This window comes from Oryzias melastigma, linkage group LG4, assembly GCF_002922805.2.
Source record: "Oryzias melastigma strain HK-1 linkage group LG4, ASM292280v2, whole genome shotgun sequence".
Classification (NCBI taxonomy): Eukaryota; Metazoa; Chordata; class Actinopteri; order Beloniformes; family Adrianichthyidae; genus Oryzias; species Oryzias melastigma.
In genome coordinates this window covers 25,698,281-25,722,426 of record NC_050515.1, presented here as the reverse complement: position 1 = coordinate 25,722,426, position 24,146 = coordinate 25,698,281, and the positions used below count along the sequence as shown (strand labels likewise).

Here is a 24,146-nt window from a genome sequence, read left to right as displayed (position 1 = left end):
GGGCGCGCGGGCAGCTGTAGTGTCCGCGCGGCGCCGGTTCTTTGCGGTCCTCAGACTCGTCCTCGCTCAGCTTCGGGTTACAAAAAGCCCAAACCATTCCGCAGAAGTAGAGGAAGAAAGTCCCCATGACTAAAATCATGAGCGCGTAAGACTCAACCATCGCTTTGGTGACTGCAGACGTCATGTTTGCGCGCGGGCTTGCTGGAGCGCGCGCCGATCGAGTGGGGCTTTTTATCATAGGGAGGATGACAGATCAGCAACGCCTTACAGCAGGGCTGCCCAACCCCGGTTTTCATCTACCACCATTCCAGCTCTCTCTGCACTACTTTCTGCTGATTAGCGGACTCGGTGTCTCCTCATTCTAACTGAGCACACCTGATCCAGGTAACAGCAGCAAGAAAAAGCTGGAAAACAGGCAGGCTGATAGATCTGGAGGAATAAGGTCGGGGATTTCAAAGTAAAAAATAAAAGGATTCCCGAAGTTGAGCCAGAGTTTATTATACTTTTATTTTATTAATTCAGTTTCCTTTTACATTTTTAACTGATTTACATTCTTTGCTTTTAAGTTTATGCTTATGCTTCGGGTATTTGCATTTCTACAACATTAGCAGTTGAATGGCTCATAGTTGTGAGCCTTTTATCCTTTAAATACAAGAAAATAGAGTAGAAAGGAAACTTAAGTGGAAAAAACACCACGAAAGAAGAGAAAACTGTTCAAAGTTAAATTACATTAAAAAAATCAAATGAAGCTTTTAGATTACACTGGAAGCTCTGACATATTTTATTAGGCTAATTTTTAAATACATTTAAGACAATAATAATTGTGCAAAATTATTTTGTTTACTTATTTTAGTAATAACAAATAAATGGGCGGTGTCCCTTTACTTTTATAGTGAGCTGAAGTTTTTTGTGAAATTTATAAAGAAACTGGACTTAACTCTAACTTAAAATTAAAAAAAAAAAAACGATTGGCTATGTTGATATTTAAAGCCTTATATGGCAGCAGTGACCTTTATTGTATTCAAAGTATAAAAGCATACAGTACAGTAACCATATTTCACATATGATAAAAATAAATATCTAAAATATCCACTTACATGTTCATAATCTATATCCTTTACTTATGTTTCCTCTCAAACAAAAACTAGCATAACAACCTTTTTCATCTTTGATATAATGCCGTTACGCGACAAAATAGAATCTCGTGGTAAAATACAACAAAATGTCAAAAAAATAATTACAGAAACAATAGTTAAATTTAATGTATCTGGAAAGCAGAAAAAAGTGCAAACAAGGGAAACCATGCTTTATTTTTTGGACTGGAAGTACGCGATTCTCTTGCATTGTGGGTAGTTGAGTTTCATTTCGGCTGTCTGTAATACGCACCTATGGGAAGAACAAGAAAAGAAACTACACAACCCACCCGCGCCAACTTCGAAGTCCCGGATGTCAACCGCACCGGAAGAGAAGAAGGTCCTTTTCCAGCCATCTTGTGGCTTCATCTAGCGAAGTGCTCGCACCAAGCCTCGTAGAATCGGAGGAAAATCCTGCTGAAGGGGCGCCATCATGCCCGGACAAATGCAAGAAGGTTTTGGCTGTGCCATAACCAATCGGTTTGACCAGTTATTTGACGACGAGTCGGATCCCTTCGAGCTGCTGAAGCAGGCCGAAGTTAAGAAGAAGAAGGAGGCTGCTGCTCCTGGTGCCGCCAAGACTGCAGCCCAGGCTGCCAAGCAGCCTAAAAAAGAGTCCCAAAAAGACAGAAAGACGCCTTTGGCTGATAAGAAGGAGGAGACCCAAGCACCAGTTCCACTTAAGAAAGATGGTAATCTATTCTATCACTTCAGGCGGCTCGTGTCGGAGCCGCAACCAAGAAGAATTAAGCTAACATGTTCAGTTGCTTAACCACTAGCTAGTTAGGGTGAGCCCTCTGACATGAGGTCGACGTAGCTTCTTTGTGTGTGTTGTTTAGCTACTCTAACATTATTCATATTTCGTCCGAACGTGTTTTCTAAAGCGTTTGCGGTAAAAACGTTGTAGGCCAGCATGCTGACCCTTTCGCGGGCCAAGTGTATCCACGAGTTCAGCCTGCTACTCGATCGAGCACTTTCTCTTTTAAGTAGCTTTATTTCAATATTTATTATTGTAAGAGATAATTATGTTTTTGGTTGTGAGTGTAAAGTAGTAATTGTTTAACTAAAACGATGAAATGGCGAACATGAAAGAATCCTAAACACGTGCATCAAAATCAGATTAAATCGTTGTTTTTTTGCAGCGGCGCTCCACACGCCATTCAACCTCGTGGTTGAAGCACATTTTCCGCACTTACTTCCCATTGGCGCTCACTTACAAACTACACAACGTACCGCGAGAACGCCCCATTTCACAAGTCCTCCCGTTACTATTGTGAATGCCGCTTCCTACACATTAATAGTGCCGCGAGCTCGACCTGTTTCTGTGCATCGTGCTAGCTTGTACGGAGCTGATCGGATACATTTTTGACCCAGATGCGTTCTTCTAATATCCTGTCAGTGTGGGAGACGGTGAGACAGGTGCACTTGCTGCTGCTGCAGCAGCCTGTTGCTGCTGTTTAGTGGATGAGATCTATTTTGGTATCTGGTGATTTAGTCAATGGGTGGGACTTATGTCATGCTTTGCCAGTAGCAGTTAACCGTTTGCCTTCCAGGTCAAACTTAGTCCTACTTTACAAAAGCAACATAATCTGATTTTTTTTTAATATATGTATTTTAATATATGTGGCTAGCAGAGGTTTTATTGTTTAATCCTGTATCGACTCCAGGTGCTGGCATGAGGAGAATGGGTCGCAAGCCAGAAGGTGAGAGCTCCAGACCTCAGGGAAATCAGGGCGAGGGACGTCCTCCCGCAGACAGAAGACCTGTCGACAGGCGGCCGCCACGCCGGTTTGAGCGACCTGCTGGTGATGCTGTAGAGAAGTCTGAAGGTGGTGAATTCTCAGTGGAGAAGTGAGTTTTGAATTGAATTTCAAAACCTGTTTGAGCTAAACCCATCTGTGCCAACATCGAATTAATCAATTTTGAAACTAAAGCAGTCTGTTAACAACTATGAGAATAATCACAAATGGATTTTCTGTTTTGCAGCTTTTAATTACATTGTTGTTGACCAGCTCATCCAAACGACTGACTCTTGTTGTCTCTGTCCTCTCAGACCTGTTGGGGACAGGCCCATGAGGGGGCGCGGCGGCAGCCGGGGAGGCCGCGGCGGCAGAGGTCGTGGTATGGGTCGCAGCGATGGCTTTGACTCCCGAGGAAAGCGCGAATTTGACAGACACAGTGGCAGCGACAAATCGTGAGTCCCCGTGCTTTGGCGTTGGTCTCGTCAAAACTGGAGCACTTCCTGGTTACAGCTCCTGCATTGTGATCATGACTAAAGTGCGTCTTGTTTCAGTAGTCTGAAAGGTGAGGAGAAGCGTGGAGGAAGTGGATCTCACAACTGGGGCACCGTGAAGGACGAACTGAAGTGAGTCGTTTCAGAAGTAGTTTTTTCGTCTCATGATATTTGAAAAACCGGTATATGATCATGTCTGGAGCTGGAATTTGATTAAGCATCTTTTCAGCACAGTGGGCTACAGTGCAGCATGAGCAGGGGAAGTGTGGGTTAATATTTAGAACACTGAAACCTAACTGTTCTCCATCGGTTTGCGCAGTGAACTTGACCAATCCAACACCACTGAGGAGAATCCCGATGGAGAGGAACATCCACCTGCCGACTCTGAGAACAAGTAAATCTTTTTTGTTTTGTTGGTTTCTGTTTTTAAAATCCTGTCTGGACGTGAAGGCCCAGATTCCTCATGTTGCTAACATCCATGTGTATTGCCTTGTGTTGAAGGGAGAATGAGGTGGAGGAAGTGAAGGAGGAAGGCCCCAAGGAGATGACTCTGGACGAATGGAAAGCCATGCAAGGCAAGGAACGGGCCAAAGTGGAGTTCAACATTCGGAAGGCCAACGAAGGAGCTGACTGGAACAAAGGATTTGTGCTGCACAAGTCCAAGGCCGATGTGAGTCACCCTCACCGTTCTGAAATGATTTTTTTTTGTTTATTTCAGTAGCAGGTCAAAATCAGTTTTTCCAAAATAAGGGTTAAAACTCTTGAGATGTCCCGTCCTGGTCCTTGAGGTATACCATCTGCTTGTTTTTTTGGCTTTTCCTGTTTTACCTGCTGCTAATTAGTCAATAATCTGCAGGTTCAATCCCCACCATTGTTGCACTTTAGACATATAAGTGAGGTTCCCCACTGGCTAGAGGAGGTGTCTCCTGCCACCTCTTCAGCTGCAGATGATTATCTGGATCCGCAGAGTCCAGTTTCTGCTTGACTGAACATGCCTAATCTAAGCTAAAGCCATGAGAACAGGGCTGATGAGGAGCAGAAGAAACGCCAAACATTTACTGTAAGGTGTGTAGCAAACATGTCTGAAGCTGAAAAACCAGCAGAAAATTAAGTTTCAGAACTAGTTCTGTTTGAGTATTAGTCTGAAACATTGGCGTTTCACTGGCCAAAATTTAGCACTATTTCTCTCCAAATGTGCTAACCCATTAATACACCATATCTATTTATCATTTAACTGAAGTTTTGTTTTGGTAAGTGTTAACTCCCAGCCGTGACAGTGTTTTACCTTCACAGATCTGGTTTTCCCTCTCTGTCCTTCAACATGCCCACTGATTCAGTTTTAGATCAGCAGTACGGTTCAAGAGAGCTTTGGTTAAAAACAAAATCCATGGTTCAGAGTGTTCAGCTTGTTGTAAATCCTTCAGCCTTTGCAGCTTTTATAAGCAGCACTCACCTGATCCAGGTAATGGCAGGTAGTGCAGGAGTACGTGACAGACCCGGACCTCAAAGAGCTCATTTAGTCACTCATATATCATTAGAATAGAAATGGTTTATTTCAAACAATCGAAGTAAGAATAATATAAGGTTTACATCAATACAAACTCATGTCAAGCACAGGCATCAAATTAATGATTGGTTGAAAGTTAGTGGGAGGAGCCAAACTTATCATGACAAATGGCCTAAATGCAAATTTATATTTGTTTTTTGGCCAATCAAATTGCAACGTCTTTGTTCTGATAGTCTGACCGTGCTGTCTTTACCTTTTCTAGCAGAAACCTGAGCTGTTCGAGGTTGAGGCTGAGGAGCCCAAGGTAAAACTGCGTTGTATGTTGGGTACATTTAAACAAATCCTGTAATCGTATGATAAAAGATGATAACGGGGCTTTAAACGCCTTTAACTCAGGGAGACGATGAGCATCACTTCCGGAAACCAGCCAACGACATAACGTCCCAACTGGAGATAAACTTCGGAGACTTGGGCCGTCCAGGACGTGGACGCGGCGGGCCCCGCGGCGGCGGTGGTCGGGGGGGCAGAGGTCGAGGTGAAGCCAGGCCGGTTCGTGGAGGGAGGACTGACAAGGTATCGGCTGAGAAACAAAGAAGTTATTTCTCCTTTTTGTTAAAAGAACGTTTGTGTTGACGGATTCCGTCCTCTCCTCTTTCCAGTCGTCTGCGTCTGTTCCGAACGTGGATGACCCAGAGGCCTTCCCGGCTCTGGCTTAGGCCCGCTCGCTCATCCTCAGGCCTGCAGGAGCCTCTCGACTCCTCTACGAGGCTTGCATGTTCCTGGAACCTTCAGCAAAGCGAAATGATGGAGAAGACTGTCATAACTATGACACTCAAATGTGAGGACTGAGTTTTATCTAATGAAAACAAAGATTAAAAAAAGAAGAAAAAAAAAAAGGACTTCTTGCTACTCTGGAGCAACTTATTGGTAGAGGTTTTTTACTTGGAAACAATGTAGCAGGGATGTTTTCATACAGTATTTTTTTCAGAGATTATGCATTGTCCATTAATAAAGTTTTCTAATTGCTGCTTGGATATATGCATTGTTGAAATGGAAGCAAATGTGGTGTGTGGCGCTGCTGCTTACGCTCATTTTACAATGAGCTTCGTGGAGCTCCAACCCCAGCTCCATCAGCTCTGCCACACTCAATCTTTCTGAAGAAATTCCACTTCACAATGATTTTAGGAAAAACAAGTTTTCTCTTCAGCACTGGTATGTTTTATATTTTAAATGGGAGGTCTCCTCCTGTGTTCTCTTCAGCCTGTAAATCTTTGCTGTTTTCAGAAATCCTTTAGGAGACGTTGTTTAACACGGTGCAAGTGGACACTTTGACGCTGCTGCCTACATCAAGTTTGCACCCTAAATACAGAAGTTCAGCTTTTTCTGCTTTGAAACATTCTAAAAAGCATTTTGGTTTATTTTAAGGAAGCTGGGTTTAATCTAAAGTTTGATCTGGAATTTTCAAATTCTGAAACGCCGTCTCCATCTTTGTTTTATTGTGTATTTGACAGTCATTTGTCCCCATCCAGTGTGGTTCAGGACAGCTACTGCCGTTTCTGCTTTGACCGGGAGAGACGCGTCTGGAGGCCTTTTTAAAATCTGTTTACACACTCCACCCCTTCACAAATGTAAACTCGGCCATTCGGTTTCTGTACTCGTACTTTCCTCCACTGTTCAGTTGCTTTTACAGTGTTACTGCTGCATAATTACTCTGAAAGAAATACAGCTGTCCATTGTATGGATCAGCTGCAGTGCTCTACAAAATGTGTGAAATCCAGCCCTGCTATTGGACCTCTGCCGGTAAATAAAGGTGGTCAACAAACTTTGTGCACGAAATTCTTGTTTCTTCAGCCACGATTATGTAATTGTAAATGAGTTCCAGTGCCCGTTTTTCAGGTTTGTGGATGAACATTTCAAGAAACAAGATGAGGCATGTATGTGTGTGCACTGCACAGGTCATGAGAAACTCCTGAAACAGCAGAAAAATCCGAAGTGTATAGCTTATAAATTGTTTTTTTAAGAAGTAACTAACGGCTGGGAAAAGCAATAAACCTGATTCTTAGTAGCTGTGACTGAAGCCTAGATTTTAAAACTGCAAAGGTTGATATTAGAATGTAATAGAAAATACTTTATTAATCCCTTTGGAAGTCCTCAGGGAAATTCAGGACTACTACTACCACTACTAACTTAATTTAGTCAGAAATGGAAAATTATATGTACCACTAAACATGATTAAAAAAATATGGGGTTAGAGGAAAACTATTTCACATTTACAAGGAAAAATTTGGATTTAAAGTCAAGAGTTGGAACCTAAATGTCTGACTTCTTTTGAAAAATTGCCTCTTTGGTGACCAAAAAATGGAAGCTGAGCTGCTGCTAAAAGGCTGTGAGGAGCTGATAATGCAGATCCAAGTATGAATCAGGAGTAAATAAATAATGGATATGCAATGTAAGCACCTTGGGCGCCTGGAAAAGTGCAGATAAATCTAATTCATTACTATTATACTTGAAGAAACTGGCGTCACAAACAGGACAATAGAGAATCTGACATTAGTGAGAGCAAAAATCGGTCTGCAGCTGACCTTTCTCCCTACCCTTCAGAGCTACAGATCTACATGTAACTAGGGAACGCCTCCAAAAGAATGTAGACAAGTTACTGCAGTTTGCCAGAAATCAATTATTTACGCCTTAAATAATTTTATACCTTTTAACCTGCATGATCTTGTTCTTATCTGTGGTTTTCTAACAATACAGCAGATAGTCGATCAATTTTCGATATGTATCTATTTGTAATATCCCTAACCGATTCTGCTGTTACTCCCACTGCCTGATCGATTTTTTGATGCGTATCGAATATCTTTTACATCCCCAGTGATTAGCCATGCTGTCTCTGAGTAATTCAAGACACTGCTTCAGAGTGCAGGGAAACAGTCTACCAACAGGGGGCTTTTACAGAAGTCTGGGACACCTGAATCCCTGGTTCCAGTTCTGGTTAAAGGTCATGAGGAGCCCTATGCAAAGCTCAAATGCGCCGTCCCCTAAAAACATCTATCCATCCTATTCTTAACAGATTTTATTCCTTGGGGTTGCCAGAGCTTAACCCAGGTACACCCATTCACACTCACATTCACACCTAGGGACAATTTAGAGTCACCAATTCACCCATGAATCATGTTTTTGGACTGTGGGAGGAAGCCCACACATGCACAGGGAGAACATACAAAGTCCACACAGAAAACCACTGCGTCACCATGGAGCCCCCACCAGAAAACAAAATAGATAGACAACTTTATTAATCCATTTGGGACGTGCCCGCAGGGAAATTAAAGAAAATTATAGGATGTAAGTATGTAAGAAAACAGCGCATTCTTCCCTCTTAAAATCATTTTAAAGGTTTTTTGATAATTAGCTCCAAATTGTATCAATTGAATAAGTCAATAAGTTTTTAATTAGGAACACTGACAGCATAAAGCATCATATAATAAATTACTACTTACACCAGGGGTCTCAAACTCATTTTACTCTGGGGCCACTGAAGGCAGAGTCTGGCTGAGGCTATGGGGTTCCATTTGTGCCAAAAATGATGTTTTTGTGTCCTCTGTCTATATCTTTGGTCCATTGTCTATATCTACGGAACAAGTTTATTGAACATTTATTCATATCTATGTACTATTAAGCAATAAAAAACATATTTTTGACACAAATGGAACCTCATACAGCACTTGCTGCACATGTTGAGAAAATTGCGTGCAAATAGTCATTTTCTTAAACAAAAAAAGTAAAGAACTCATTATTGTGATTTGTTGAGGGGGGTGTCAGGGTTCCTGCCCAAAAAAGTTTCCCTGCTTCAGCCCCGGTCAATGTCACGCCTCCAAGATCTATATACCCTACCGTGATTGGTTGGTTTGTCAGCTCCACACACAGCACTGTGTAAGTGCCATTCATACAAAACACTGTACCAACATTAAACTTTCATGTTAAAGTGTGTGCCACAAAATATCGACTTGGGTTCCGCACATGGCTGCCAGTTTAAAACCCCTGACTTACACTATCTGCATACACAAAGTTGCTGGGCTTTGGTAAGGCTAAAACAACCTAGATTTAGACTTTTCTGCCCTTGTGTGTTGCAAAATCGTCAAGGACATCATCAAACATCATAATTCATGGTTAATGCTGACAACAGCTAAACCACTAGATTATCTGAAATGTTAAAATTAAGCAAAATACTTTAAAACCCTCTCAAAGAACCGTATAAATGAACTAATTAAAATCACAATTTTCCAAAGTCACTGATATCATCAGCACAAGCACATAATAAATGAGTTGAATCTTTGTAGTTTGGGAGTTTCACAAAGTTTTCATTATATATAGTTTTGGCATTATTTTAAATTAAACAATAATGCCACTTCTAACTTCACTGTATCAACCACCTCCTCAAGGTGAGGTAATATCATCGACCCACACTTATAGAGAAAGAGAATGAACCAATACATAAGCTAATGTTGAATAATTATTTAGTTAAATTATCTGTTTTATATATCTATATATACTTATATGTGTCCTTTTCATATTGGACTTATATCACAATAGTTGGGCGGGAAAAGCTGAGTTGAGTAATAACCTGCAGGGGCGGCGCCCCCCAGCAGATAACAAGGACAGGCACTGCCTGATTCATGACATTTCTTGGTCTTTTTGAACTCGCAAATTCTCCTTTTACAAAAATATTGCTGCTCAGACACTTGAATTCACCACAGAACTGAAATACCATGAACTTTTTTAACAAAAACAATGCATACATTTGTTTTATTTGATCAGACATTAAGGTCAATTTTACACCTTCATTGTATAAAATCACAGTTAAGACACCAAACTGTGTCAAAAAATAACTGGAAAAAAAGAGTGGCTGATAATTCCATGATGAGGCTAAAAGTGAAGCAAAGAAACAAAGATGAAGATTTATTTTGACCTGTTTTTTCATCAAAAAGACACAGTTTCCTGCAACTTTTAAGACTTAGTGTGTCTGTAGCAGTCCAAGAAGTCATAATGCATTCTATGATTTTTTTGTTGTTGTTGCTGAAGCGCCAACTTTAGCAGTATAGAGATTGGAGGTAGTTCTTGTATATCTCGTAAGAGAGATAGATCAATAAGAGGAAAAAGATCAGGGGGATGTTTTTCTCTCTTCAGGAAATCCAGATGTCAAAGGTCCATTAAGTGATTTGCATGTCACTGCAGTCAATCTTTACAGCATCCAGCGTCAGCTTCCCATCAAACTGCAGCATCTCAGTGAAGAAGATGCCGTGACTGGGTAGGAAAGACATGCCCCCGAATACGTCCTCATCCTCCCTTTCCTCCATGCTCTCCGGGCCGTCTGACGAGATGTAGTCCACCGTGGTGTTTGTGTCCGAGTCGTGGGACAGGCTCTTAATGTACGTGGTCAAAGCAGGGTACATCAGTGTATTCAGGTCCACGTCCGGGCTCCGACTGATCAGCTGTGTCGAGTCGCCTGTGGGCAGGGGGGTGTCAATGGTCTGCTTGAAAAGCTCCTCCACATCCACCATGTTGACGTCTTCTTCCTTGTCCGTGGAAGTGGATCCACTGGACAGCAGCTGGATGCTCAGCCTGCCCTGCTTCAAAAGGAAGGATTTGATTAGACGGAGAACACAAACTGCTGTAAAGACAGCTCCCTGTCATACCTTCTCTTTGATGCACTCTTTTGCCCACTTGCTGTTTGCAGGATCCGGAACAACATCCAGCATGAGGCACCGGAACAGCTCCCAGAACCTGTAGGAACCATAATTAAAACAGTTTTTATGGCAATTTATTGCTAACAAGGTGTAAAGGTATTCAGTGTATGTCTACCTGTGCTTCACCACTGCACTCTGGCACAGACAGAGCAGAAGCAGCACCATCAGGACAGCGACCACACACTCAAGCAGGAGGGATGGGTGGTCATCTTCTGCAAAAGTCCACCGGTAAGATTAAAACTGCTGCACAGAATCTTTAAACTTAGAGGAGCAAACTCACAACAGAAATTTAAAAGTCTAGTCAGAGTGGTGGGGCTGAGGAACAGGACTGTTATCATGACTAGAGCTGCATATCATGACATGGGACTTCAATGATTTGACCAATCACAAATTCAGATGTAATACCTTGATTCAACCTATAGGGGGCAGCAAACAGAAGGTTTTTTGGATATATTTTCAAGAATAACGCAAGTTTATTCTAATTTGTCCAAAATTTGTCAATGACCAACATACATCACTTTTAAAGCCAACAGTTCAACAGTTCAAAAAAGTTGATTTAGGGTTTGGTTACCATTTAAAAACAAAGATCCACTCCAATAAAAATAGTTTTTCTGGTCTTTTTTATATGTTCTTGAGGCCTTTTTCCCATTATGGAGGACAAATAAAAAGTAATTTAAGCTTAAAATTGGATTTCTGCATATTTCTTTGTTCAAATAGTTGTGAATCCGGAGCAGACAAAAAATGCAAGAGAAAAATGTTGTGGTTACTGTGTAGAAAATAAATAATAAAACAGTACGACTGGATAGCTCCAATATTGCTCACCATCTTTGTTGCACGAGTAATGCTAGATGTCAAGGTGCATTCACACCGAACGCGACTCACGCGGCGGAGGCAGCCAGTTTCCGTGTTAAGTCAATGGAACACATGCGACATGAGGCAATCTGAAGTGCCACGATGTGATTTGAGTGACAGGTCTGCCTGCAGCTTGATTTGAGCGACGCGGCACGTGTCAGGCGGCAAAGCCAAAATTTAAATATCTGAAGTTTGACAGGTCTCCGCATCGCATCTGCCAATCAGGAACTCAGCTTTGGGCATGTGACGTTTTCAGCGACTCGATCAGCAGGTAGAATATTAATCCAAAGCAAGCATTTTTGGCCAGAACTTCCATCTTTTCCACCACTGGAGCTGCGGGTTTGCAGAGCTCATCCCTCTACTTTGGGGCGAAGTTGGGGTACGCTCTGGACAGATTGCCAGCTTTCGGTCCCATGGTGGAGCTCACTTGCTTGACATGCCGGTGGACAGAGAGCTGCGGGGCCTCATCCAGACATAAAAAAAAGGTTTCCTGATTTTATTTTTCCCCCCTTGGGTTAATACTAGACAGAGAGCCTTCAAGCTCAGCCACAGACACACAGAAACACAGCGGAAGCAGCTGTCATTCAAGACACAGCGCCCTGTAGTGGGAAAATCTTTTAATAATAATCCTAACCCGATCAATCAAAACAGGGAGACAAGATTACCGATGTGTTTTTAGAACTCTTCACAATAAATAAACCTTAATTCTCAACCACATCCGTGTCTTCCATACATTCTCAGTGAGATATCCACAGACACCGTTCCTTATAGTGGTCACCCTAAACGCATTAGCTGGTAGCTCCTCCCACATGCAGCCTCATGCTGCCTCATGGCATCAAGCCCAAGAACACTTTTTTCGAGAGGCGACTAGCAGGAAATTAGTTGTGTGACAACAGAGGGGCGGAGCACGCAAATTTGCGTCACGAATCGCATTCGGTGTGAATACGCCTTCAGAGATCAGACGTCTGTCTCTTCTTCCGACCACCAGAGGGAGCCATTTCCCAAGTTTGACCTTTCTCTTAGCTTCGTCCTCACAGCAATTCCCATCAGCCTTTGCTGCAGTTTCCAATGCTTCTCCAGGCAGACGGTCCCTCCTACAACTGTGTGGTGAATTTATAATAAACTCCTGCTGCTCTGCAGAAACTATGTCCTAAGAGATGACTGTTTTTATTAGACCTACTTTGGCTAAAAAAAATAACCATAACCATAATAACTAAAAAAAAAAATAGAAACTCTTTTAGAATAGGTTAAAAGACAATTGGAATAGGACTTTATTATTTATTCATTAACATGTATCTGCATTATTTATTTTAAAAAGTTTTTTAAGACTGTAAAAGATTTGATTGGATCATGATTTCTTTTTTCTTCTTTGACTTAACAAACATCTCCTTTTCAGCCAATTGTCTCCATTAAAATGTTTCTTATCAACAACACAGTTTTCTTATCTAAAAGTGTGTTAAATAGTAAAGATGTGATCTTACAGTAAGTTGTTAGTGGTGCCTGACCACAGAGAAGGAGAACAGAGCTCCTCAGCTGATAGAATCCAAACACGCCGTTCCCAGAGAACAAACTTAAAACAGATCTGCATCATTTCAACACTCTAAGGACAGCACAAGTGTTCCTTTGGCAAACACACCGACCCAAAACCAAAAGTATCAGGTAATCTCCCAAATCCACTCACAAATATAAAAAAATATTCAAAAAATGTCTTACGTTTGATGGGGAACTTGCCCTTTTGACTTTTAGGACCTTCTCCTTTGGCAGTTGAAGCAGTCATCCACAGGGTGTAGATAGCGGGAGATAGATTTTTAATCTCAAATGTTGTCTCAGAGGCTCCAACAGAGTCTGAAAACAAAATGTAGAGGACTCACCATAAATGTAATTAGTTGTCTGCATGCTGCAGGTCAAACACACTGAGCTTACTTTAAACCCTTACAGTTAAACCAGAATGGATCTATCACTGGACAGGAGAAATTATAACATTTTTCCAATGAGTGCTAAAAAAATGTGATGCAATTAACATTAAGTTGTGAATATGAAACCAATTATGAGTCATAATGTTTAACCCTTTAGAGTGCAAAGTCCTTCTAATTAAACTTTATTCTAATAAATCAAAACCAGTAAAAAAGTGAATTTTTTTCTCACAATTCATGTGGTCTCCAGTGCTGCTCTCTACATAGATGGTATATTGGGTGATGCAGCCCATGCGGAACGCTCTGGGAAGCATCTTCCAGGTTATTATCACTTTGTTTCCCTTGTTTTTTGCTTCAAACGATGGACTACTTTTAGGCTCTGCAAAAAACAAACAGAACTGAGTATAAAAGAGGCCCTCCTCTCAAATGCTGCCCAGTTTTACTCCTTTGAAAATCTTAAAAATGCTGACACCCACTTGACTCCAAAGCAGCGACTCGATTAGACCGGGTCTTGCCTACAAAGCTCTTGTTGTAGAAGACATACACAGCTCCCTCATAGCACTCATAGGGCTTGATTCCTGCAATAAGGAGCAAAACAAGTAGGTTGCAGAACCGAAACAGGAGATTACTGATTGTTCAACACAGGTTCAGATGTGTGGACCAAACCTGAAAGAACAGCGGTTGTTTCACTTTTGTTCAGCCGAACCCATTGGAGCTCATTTAGCAGGAAGTCCTCTGGGTACAACTCCACCACGTACATGGCAGGCGCGAGTTTAGGTTTTCTCCAGGAGATGGTGACAGAGTCGCTGTTTACTGTTGCTCTCACATCTCTAAGCGGCTTGGCTGAAAAAGAGGGAAGTATCTGTCAGGAGTGCAGCTATCCTCTACTGGGAATACATCCATCAACAGACGTGCACTTAAACAAATGTCTTTACGATGCTTACCTTCAGTGTAAAGGGACGTCATGGTGGCAGGAGGCGACATCCCCTTTGAGTTGTGAGCCCACATTGTCACTTCATAGTGACTGCAGAGTGGGACTGAATAATTCCTGGAATCGGCACTCACATTAGTGATGATGTTCAGGCTTGGGCTGGAAACTCTGACTGTGTACTGAGTGATTTTTCCTCTGGATATGGACACGTTGGGTTCCTGCAGAAAGAATACGTTTTTCAAGTAAATCGTAGCTGCTTTAGAGGTGGACTTAAGGACGTAGAAGACAAGGAGAGGGGAAAAGGTCACAAACGCTTTGAAGTAAAGGGCGCTCGAGATCAGCTAAATGAGTGTGTCATTTCTGTTCAAGTTCTGGTCTTCCTGTAAACTGAAACTCGGTGTTTGCTGTCAGGTTTCACTTACTTCTCCGGGTCGATGTGGCTATCAAAGAATGAGTTTACATGTGTGAGGCAACGGGAGGGTTAACGGTCATTAAGGGTGTGTAATTGTGTGTGTTGGTCAGTGTCTTTAAGGGTAGTGTAAATAAAAAGTGGTAAAAAATGTGACCTTTTGTCAGGAGAACCAAAAAGAGAAGCAGGAAGCTTGGTGTCACTGTGGCTACAGGGCTGACTGAGAAAGACACAGAGACTTGAAACCCTGTGGATAGCAGTGTTGCACATCCACAATGCAGAACTGTGAGTCTTAAGTTAACTAAAATAAACAAAACACTGATTGTATGACGGCCTTAGAATATGTTTCTAATGGTTTCAACTTGTGCAACCAAACAGCTCACGAATCTGAACTTAGCTCTACTCTGGCTGACGTACAGAGAACAGCTGAGGATGTCTTTCCTCTGACACCCAGTTACTGCAACTTCAGGAGATGGTGAGGTTCTACTTTACATCAAGTGCATGTTTTACACCTGGATTATTATTTTAACATACTCACTCACTGACCACTTTATCAGACACATGTCTTCAACTGCTCGTTAATGCAAATTTCTCATCAGCCAATCACATGACAGCAACTCAATGCATTTAGACACGTAGACATAGTCAAGACGATCTGCTGCAGTTCAAACTGAGCATCAGAATGAGGAAGAAAGCTGATTGAAGTGACTGATGGTTGTTGGTGCCAGGTCTGAGTATTTCACAAACTGCTGATCTACTCGGGCTGATCACTGGACTCTAATAACCTCCACAGTCACCAGATCTCAACCCAATAGATCGCCTTTGGGATGTGCTGGAACAGGAGATTTACATCATAGAGATCTGCAGCAACTGTGTAATCCTATCATGTCAATATGGACCAAACTCTTTGAGGAATCTATCCATGCCACCAAGGTAAAAGGGGTACGTCTCGGTTCTAGCAAGGTGTAACTGATAGTGATCAAGAAGAAGGGTCTGAGGGCGATGATGTCCAGTTTAGAGCATCACTAACAGCGCTGGTTTAGTGTTTGGACAAGCCAAGATCCAGGGAAAGGTCCAGCACAAACAAAAGGAAATACTGTAAAAAAATTTGCCACCACACTCTGCAGTCAAATTTAACTTATGTTTGATTGAAAAGGGACGTGGAACAGAAGCGTGGAGCCACTTTGGAACATAATCCTTCTCCTGTCAGCACCAACTAATCACTTTCTCACCACCTCATGGTGAAGCGCATTCAACTATTTAACAACTACTAAACAAAAACACTTGCAAATTAGCGTTTTTGAAAGGCCGATGTCAAAATTTAACAAATAATCTAAGAATTCAAGTATCTGTCTTAATAGCCAATAGGAGAGAATTGTATTCCTTTGAAAAACCATGGAGGAATTTGAGACAGAGCTTGCAGGATCCCACAAATTATTGAACAATACTTAGAAGAAAAAACAACTTTCCCGTTTGGACTTAAGGAACCAGAAGGATATTGTTTTTTTATCAGTTTCTAAAAATGATTGTAAGCATTTCTAATAATGTTCTGGGAAAATTAAATCTGTCCTGCATAGAGATGGAACACATTGTTGACATTGTTAGCCTGAAGAGTCTTAATGTGTCTTGAAAACCCAGAGGACAAAGACGCGTTAACAGTGAAACAACAAAACGATGGAGCATAAAAACTGCACAATCTCTGCTAAAATTGCAGGTGTAGAAATGTTAACATTTCACACTCGTCATTTATGAAAACGAGACCACTGACAGGTCTATAACATTCCTTTCTGCACAAAACTGCAGATGTGAAGAGATGCCAAATGCAGTCTCCAAAACAACAAAATGTAAGGTGAATGTGGTATTACATCATTCTATTAGGAACAAAAACAAAATCCAATGGGGTTATTTAAGGTCCTATTCCTGCAAATATTTTTGTTTACGTACCTTCCAGAGGACCATCATTGATTTAGAGTCAGGACCACAAACAACCCACACATCCAGCGCTCGGGCGGGAGCTAGAAAGCAACAAAAGAAAACACAAGAGAAATCAATCATTTTTTTGCCTTAATAGAAGCGGAAGAATTTTCATCATCTATTAAAATAAAACTTTACTGCAAAATTGTTTTATTTTTTTAAGGGCTGAGAATCAATAAAAAAATGAACTAATTACAGTAATTGCAAATCTGCAAAAAAATGAATCGCGATTCTTTTTTTTTTTAGTTACAGTATTTGCCAGCCACTTATTATCTGCAAATAATCATCATATGAAATCACACACAAAATTGTAAATTTAGAACATTTATTTCTAAACCATTAGAACCTATGGTCTTTTTTAAAGACTACCTAGTTGCTTATGTGGGATTATTTTAATCAGCACAACCACCCTTATGTAACACTACCTTTATTTTTTCATTTTTCCATGTTGTATTCACAAACTAGACATAAAATAATACAAAAACAGAAAATTCTGTCTGGAACAATGTGATTCATTTTGCTGTGGAAATTCCAAACATGTTTAACAAACTGTTTTTTACAACATAGAATGAACATTTTAGGTGTAATTTTATAAAAACGACAAGAATAGAAATTGTCAAAAAACTAATCAACATATTTTTGAATGAAAATACAAAAAATCCAGGCTAAGGTTATAAGAATTTCTCTCCTAAGAGCACTGCTGTCTACATTTTGCCTGGAACTGTTTTTCTTTTTCTTTATTATGCTTTTTATCTATTTTTACAGCGTTTTTATTAATCATTTTGCCATTTTTATCCAAAATGAAAAACTTGTGTCATTTTCTAGGACATTGCTTCTGCAGATTTCTGCTGCTATGAAGGATTTAAAGTTCTGCTGCGGATCAGTTTTTCTTTTTTGATTATTTTTAAAGTTTGATTTCCTAAAGCTGCAGAGTTGAACCCCAAAAAAAGCTTGGATCAGCTGAGGCAGTCGATGCGTTTAGTGCAACCAAGAAGCAGAGAATTACTTCATAAAAACCAGCTGCCCATTCCTCAACAGCTGACATGCTATAAGCCGCAACTTTCATTTCTTTACTTTTGTTTTGACAGGCTGCTTCTAACTTTGGATTGACTGCTAAAACCTCAAAAAGCAGATGTCCTAGTTTTTGGTTTTTGAAAGTAGGACTTAAAAAAAGAAAATACCAACTTAATATAATATCTGGAATCTGAAATACACAAACACATTGAGTTAAGGAACAAATATGTTAAAAAAAAAGCATTTTAAATCACAATTTTTTTCACTTTTTCTATTTTTATTTATTTATTTAGTTAGTTTTTTTTTCTGGAACCATTAAAGGCCGTAGAATCCATACCATCAAAACCATCAAAATAAAACAGAATTTATGCAAAAACTTTAAACATTTTAAACACTTTAAAACTATAAGTTCACTCTGATGCTTCTTACATTTTCCTTCACATGGAAACTGATGAGCCGTCTCAGTTCCACATTTACAGCACATACATGCACGTACAGACATTATCTTTGAATATCTTTACACCATCAGTGGTAGAGATGAGACATGCAGAGAGATTTCCCATAAACCTATGCTTTCCTCTTCATGACCTTGCAGTATTTCAACGGAGCTAACAGAAATCTACCCAAACAATCTACATTATGGTAAACTCTCTAAATTAAAGAAGTTGTGCACACTTCTTCTTATCATCAATTGTTGGTTTTGCTTTTTAACAATCAAACCGCTGAAGCTTGTTTCTGTGGCTTCCTTCAGGTAGTCAGTGATGAGTTGATTACTGCATTAAACCCAGCTTTATGTGACTGATGACAATGATATATGAAGTTATGCAGAGCTGGGTGCGTTCAGAGTGCAAAATCACGGGAGGCAAACTCCTTACCTTCCTCTTGAGTCCAGCCTGAGACGTTTGAGCTCCATGAACTCCAAAGGCCAGAGCGAAACTTGGATCTGGCTCTGAAATGGTACAGCCTGTGGGGCTCCAGAGATCCGATGGACCGGGCCTGAGATGAAGTCTGCAAATTCAGAAAGTCATTTTAGCCACTTGGTTTTTCCTGTTTATGGTAGTCAGTGAAAGTACATAAAGAATCATCCAGGGTTAAATAAATGAAACTGGTGTGTCATTGTGATTTAACTGTAGCTTAGCCACTCATGTCAGCCTTCAGCTTTGAATCAGCAGAGGATGAATGAACTGATCACATGAGTATGTTTATCACTGCAAAACCCACACAAGCTTCTACAGCTCTCAAACCCCAATGAGCTTCAAGTACCGAGGAGCTCCATCTTCTTACAGAGTCCGGATTGGATGTCCATTGTTGGTGGTCGGCTCTGTATTGGATCTCCAGGTAAGACACGTTCAAAGGCTGCTCCACTTTGAGTCTGCACTCCCTGGAGGAGCAATCGGGCTGGCCAAGACTGAGGGCCGATGGCTTTGCTGCTCAGATTAAGACAAAACATCGAAGGAAGTCAAGAACATAACTTTGAAACAACTACAAGATTCTGCTCTGTGAGAATCAAGAATCACAACTCAACGGAATTCACACCAGCCTTACCTCTGTCACTGAGTGTGTAGTTGACGACCGCGGACACTGCAGAGCCCAGGGAGTTGTGGGCACGAACCCACACAGAAATACGATCAACAGATCTGGACATGTTGAAATTCACCGACAGCCTCTTTGATTCTTTTCTTGACACATTGAGCAGCAGCAGTCCTTCTGTCCCGTTACCAGATACAGTTCTGACCCTTCAACCCAGAAAGGTAGGCTTCAGTTGAAAGTGCATACTTGTGTTTTTGGAAATGTTTTTCTGACTCACCCCAACTCAAAGTGATTCCGCAGAAAAGTGTTCCTTCCTCCATTCCAAGAGCAGTTTATAACACCACTCTCTAAATTTTGGATTTCATAGTCGCAGAAAATGTCTTTGGGGCGATCTGGGGGGTCTGACACATTAAAAGACAAATCATTGAAAGAGAAGTTCAACTTCTGAGTTTTAAAGAGGTTTAGATCAGGGGTCTGCAACATGAGGCTCAACAATTTGAGCTAAAAAAAAAAAAGTCAGATAAGTGAAACTTTATTCAAGTCGTGCACAATCAAATGAAGCACAGTGTGCATCATTCCCTCTAACTATGGTAGCCATAATACTTCATGCTGATCAAAATTGTACCAAAACAATCTGATGGATTTTTTTATCCGCATGAACCAGAGAAAAACTAGTTTCAGCACAATCCTAATTCATGCATAAGATGTGCCAGATAATAAAAGTGGACTGTCTATTTTTTAATAAAATCAAAGATTTGAAAATATAGGTAAGGATAACTTAGAATCCATGTTTTATTTGTTTTTCAACTTAAAATCAAAAAAGAAAAAATTGTTTTCCGTTTTTGATATTGAGCTGAAAAGCGAATGATACAGAGATTGCTTGGTTAATTTTTGGTTAGTTAGGTTTACAAATTTATGACTAAGAAACTGTCAAGTTATAAACTATTTCATTTTTTGAAAAAATGAGTGGTTTAATGTTTATGCTTATTCATTTTTATCATAATAGTCACAACAAAATAAATACAAAGCAGTATCCAACTGAGAATTTGACCTAAATGGATTTTGAAGACCAACTTCGATTAGAAAGGAACATGCTTTTGGTGTTTTTAACATCTTCTTGTGGAGTTTTCTCACAATGGAGGACACTTATGAACAAAATTTAGCTTAAAATTGCATTTTTTTTATTTAATCAAGAAGTGCTCCTAACATGTCATAGAGAACGACTCAGGTTTTCTAATTTTAGGCTTAAAAACAGAATAATCATAATTAAATGACTGCTGGAAAGGCTTTTAAAATAGATCAATACACGATCAAACTAGTTGAAGGTTGCAGACCCCTGCTTCAGAAAAAGAACATATTATAGAGAACTATATGTGTTAGAGGCAAAAACGCAACACCTCTGTCATCACTGTAGCACTGTGCACAGGGTGTTGATGAAGATAACAGAAGTTGTATATACAAAATAAAAAAAATAGTATTTCTAGAAAACTCTGGGTGCAGTGCACCCTTGTGCATGCAGAAAAAAAAACAAAAAAAAAAACAGAAAAACCTGTGCGTCGGAGGAGAAGCTCTCCACTTACATCCAGTGGAGATGTCCTGTCCACAAGGATCCAGTTCCGGCTTTTCCTCACACTTGCAGCTGAAGGTTCTGCTACTTGTTAGGTGTTCAATTTTTAGGTAGATAGTTGTGTCGTTAAAGACCCGGTGGCTCTGCTTTTGGGGAGGACTGCCGCTGTAAATGTAAAGCTTGTTCTTGCAATTGAAGGTGCAGTACACCTCGAAAGTGGAACCTCGCAGCACCTCAAGACCAGCACTAGACCAGAGGACGCAGGACTTCTCACCTAAAAGCAGAAGTGTTCAGTAGAACTTTTTTTTGGTAGAAGTTTCTAGAATTATCTTAGTCTATTTTTTCAGCCTGGAAAGGTCAGCCTGCACACATATGTCATCAAGGCATCTTCAAGAGGACTTTCTTCCACCACTTACACAAGTTCAGACTAATACAAAATTAGAAATACACACATTATTGTTCAAACTTACCAATGGAGATCTGCACAGCCACCAGGATGACGGCAGGGCCGATGGGCCATGACCAAAACATTGTGCGTCACTGCGCGCGCGCCTCACATTGTTGTTAAAACTTAAACATTTCCTTTAAAAAACAAAACAAAAACTAGATTTAGCCGCCAAATAGAGACACGTCTGATAATAAATAGCCTAAACGATGAGTTTAGAGGAAAATGAGATTTCACAAACAACAATGAGGAGAAATTCAGCTTTCATGGCGCAGCTGCGTAAAACCATCTTTGCGCGCAGGAAAGCGGAGACATGGACTCACCACAGGGTCACCGTCCAGCGTTCAACTCCCCTGAGCTTTGTCCGTTATCGTGCGGGATATCTTCACCTGAGGCGGTGCGTCTACACACCGTGCCGCCTGCGCTGACGAGCAGCCAACCAACTCCAACATCAGTCTTCTCAGCAGTGACGACACGCGCGCGCGCAGAAACAAGCGCCCACTCTCACACAAACAAATAAACAACTAAATCTTTTTAAAAACAGTTTGACTGTCTTATCCGTCCAAATCGTTTCTAATTACCTATTACATTTCCTGTTTTCTTTTTTTTTCAAATATCGAATTTTCAAAACAACCTGAACACAAACCAGACGATGGACTCCTTTATCTTTACAACATCCCTTTAAAAAGTTTATAAAATGAGCTGTGTGTTGATGGCAAGCCTTCCACTTGTCTCTCAGCCCGCCGCTGTCTATCACTCCCTCAGTGTAGTCACCATGAGGTGCAGTTTGGGACTTTCCCCTCAAAACTGCACATTTTCCTGCACCTGCTGATGCAGAAAGAGTTGATACATGACAAAACCTGCACTACTGACAACAGTTGGAACTTAAAGGAAATGTATTTTTTATTTTCATGTATTTAGGTTAAAACTTGCTGATTATAAACTCTAACTGTGTTCAGGTAGTGCATGTATGAGTTTTGTTGGAGGGTTAAGGGGGCTTAAGAGGAGCCATATGGCTGGGGAAGTCCCTGTAGACTTTCTGTGGGGTGTGAATTGGAATAATTTCACGGTTTATGGCACTCTACTGTCATGGGAAAACTGCAGGGGTCACACCAAGGCATTAATATGACAGCTGGTTCAATGAGCAAAGTAAAACAACATTTTAAGAAATGATTTAATTTTAGCTTTTGATTGTTTCATTTCTTAATTCATTAAGACCCATTCCAATAATCTTTTGATCTGTTGTAAAAGCATTCTCACTGGTCTTTTAATCATGATTATGATGTTTTTAGCCTAAATCAATAAACCTGTGTCGTTTTTTAGGATATTTTTTGCAGGAGTTCATCAGAAATTTACTTCTAAATTGTGGGTGGGACTGTTGCCACAGAGTAAGCCTGCCTACATTTCCCATCATCACTTTGTTTACACTCTCTCTTACTAACTTACAGCCCCTCACAACCTCAACTTATCATTACAGGTACAAATATTGGAGCTATTAAGCCACAGTTTGAGCCAGATGACAGCTCAGAGGAGGAAAACTGAGACGTACACGGATCTAGTGGACCACAAGTGAATGTATCCGAATGGAACGGAACAGGGAGCTTGTGGCCCATTGACCAGCATCCTCGTCACTGAAGCTTTTACCAGTTTCATTTTTTTGTTTGCTCCAGGTCCACAACAATTTGATTAAAGAAATACTCAGAAATGCAATTGTAATATACATTTTCTTGATATCTGTTCTCCATCGTGAGAAAAATGCTACAAGAACATGTTAAATCACCAAAAGCACATTTTGATAGGAGTGAGTCTTCAGGAGATTAAAACCTCTTTAGCATCTCTGTTAATAAAGCATGTGGAACTGTGGGTAAAATACGTGAGACAGGAAAAAGGCAAACTTGATTAGAAATAATCTTAATTCTATACTCAGACACAACAATGGACTCTATGCACAGAACAGTGTGATGTATGTTTGGGTTAAAATAAGACAGCTTTCTTATTTTCGGTTGTGGTCAACTGTATTCATCGACTTAGCAAATCTCTGTTTACTATTCCTGGTATTATCTAATTTTATTTCTTACATTGTGTGTTAGTTTGTCACTGTGTGTGTGTACAAAATGACATAAAAAAGGCAAAGTTTGCCTTCGTAAAACACAAAAAAAGGCACAAAACGCTACCATGTACTGTATGATCATTTGACTTCTTGAGATGAAACGTAGCTTTGTTAGAAGATTTAAAACCTTTTCATCAGAACTTTGAACCTTTAACAGAACTTTGAAGTGACTTCCGGACTGCTTGCTCTACTTTACACTTAGAGATGACATAAATACAAACTAAAATCTTTTCATTGCTTGCATTGTAAAAAGCAGCGGAGCAACCTGACTTTAAAGCAGAAAAAAATTGTAGGTTTTAGAGATTTTTTGTGGTTGTCTGCATCGGATCATCTCTACGAGGCTTGTGGGGTGTTTCAGGTCTACAGAGGGTCATGAGGTAACCAAAAGTTTGTCAAACAAGAAGAAAACATCTAAAGTGCGTCTATGTTTCACTGATGCACTCTGGGAGTATGTCCGTGGGAGCAGGACCATGTGGTAAAAGAATAAAAGCTTGGTCTGATAAATCATAGGGAGGCCCTGCAGGAAGAAGACCAGCTGTGGAGGTAGTATGATGGTTGGGGCAACATTCTACTCAGAATCCTTGGATTCTGCCATCCATCTGAATTATTCTTTGACAATTGTCGCAGACCAAGTACACTCTAGAACACCGTTTACTCAGCTTGAATCAGTTTGATCACTCCCTCTTTGAACTGACAGCTGTCTCAATGTTAGAAGAAGAGCACTGAGGTGCAAAAACTCTTCTGAATGTTTTACTCTTCTTATTCTGATCATTTTAGAGATTTT

At 40.5% G+C, this 24,146-nt stretch overlaps 2 protein-coding genes across 13 annotated transcripts; one reads left to right on the top strand and one right to left on the bottom strand.

Annotated features, from left to right (window-relative positions):
• Window positions 1-1,395: 1,395 nt before the first annotated feature.
• Window positions 1,396-6,696, top strand: serbp1a (SERPINE1 mRNA binding protein 1a). 10 transcript variants are annotated; one of them, XM_024278650.1, is made up of 9 exons: window positions 1,396-1,825; window positions 2,801-2,984; window positions 3,187-3,327; window positions 3,430-3,498; window positions 3,686-3,760; window positions 3,868-4,036; window positions 5,139-5,177; window positions 5,270-5,446; window positions 5,533-6,696. In XM_024278650.1, exons 1-9 carry the CDS (start codon window positions 1,567-1,569, stop codon window positions 5,587-5,589), a joined length of 1,170 nt encoding a protein of 389 aa, XP_024134418.1. In that variant the 5' UTR covers window positions 1,396-1,566; the 3' UTR covers window positions 5,590-6,696. The 10 variants fall into 10 exon arrangements, with proteins under 10 accessions (XP_024134418.1, XP_024134416.1, XP_024134415.1 ...); XM_024278648.1 differs by having other exon boundaries at window positions 5,136-5,177; XM_024278647.1 differs by having other exon boundaries at window positions 3,865-4,036; window positions 5,136-5,177.
• A 2,970-nt stretch (window positions 6,697-9,666) lies between these two features.
• il12rb2 (interleukin 12 receptor, beta 2a) lies at window positions 9,667-22,027 on the bottom strand. Of its 3 annotated transcripts, none has more exons than XM_036211649.1 (16): window positions 21,576-22,027; window positions 21,278-21,389; window positions 20,821-21,081; window positions 19,518-19,641; window positions 19,256-19,446; window positions 18,974-19,137; window positions 18,586-18,718; window positions 16,667-16,737; window positions 14,327-14,531; window positions 14,049-14,225; window positions 13,859-13,960; window positions 13,615-13,761; window positions 13,183-13,314; window positions 10,733-10,829; window positions 10,567-10,654; window positions 9,667-10,500 (listed from the first exon to the last, which is right to left on the bottom strand). In XM_036211649.1, the coding sequence occupies exons 2-16, from the start codon at window positions 21,336-21,338 to the stop codon at window positions 10,081-10,083; spliced, it is 2,373 nt and encodes a 790-aa protein (XP_036067542.1). In that variant the 5' UTR covers window positions 21,339-21,389; window positions 21,576-22,027; the 3' UTR covers window positions 9,667-10,080. The 3 variants fall into 3 exon arrangements, with proteins under 3 accessions (XP_036067542.1, XP_024134717.1, XP_036067544.1); XM_024278949.2 differs by having other exon boundaries at window positions 9,667-10,497; XM_036211651.1 differs by having other exon boundaries at window positions 18,995-19,137.
• Between the last annotated feature and the right edge of the window lie 2,119 nt (window positions 22,028-24,146).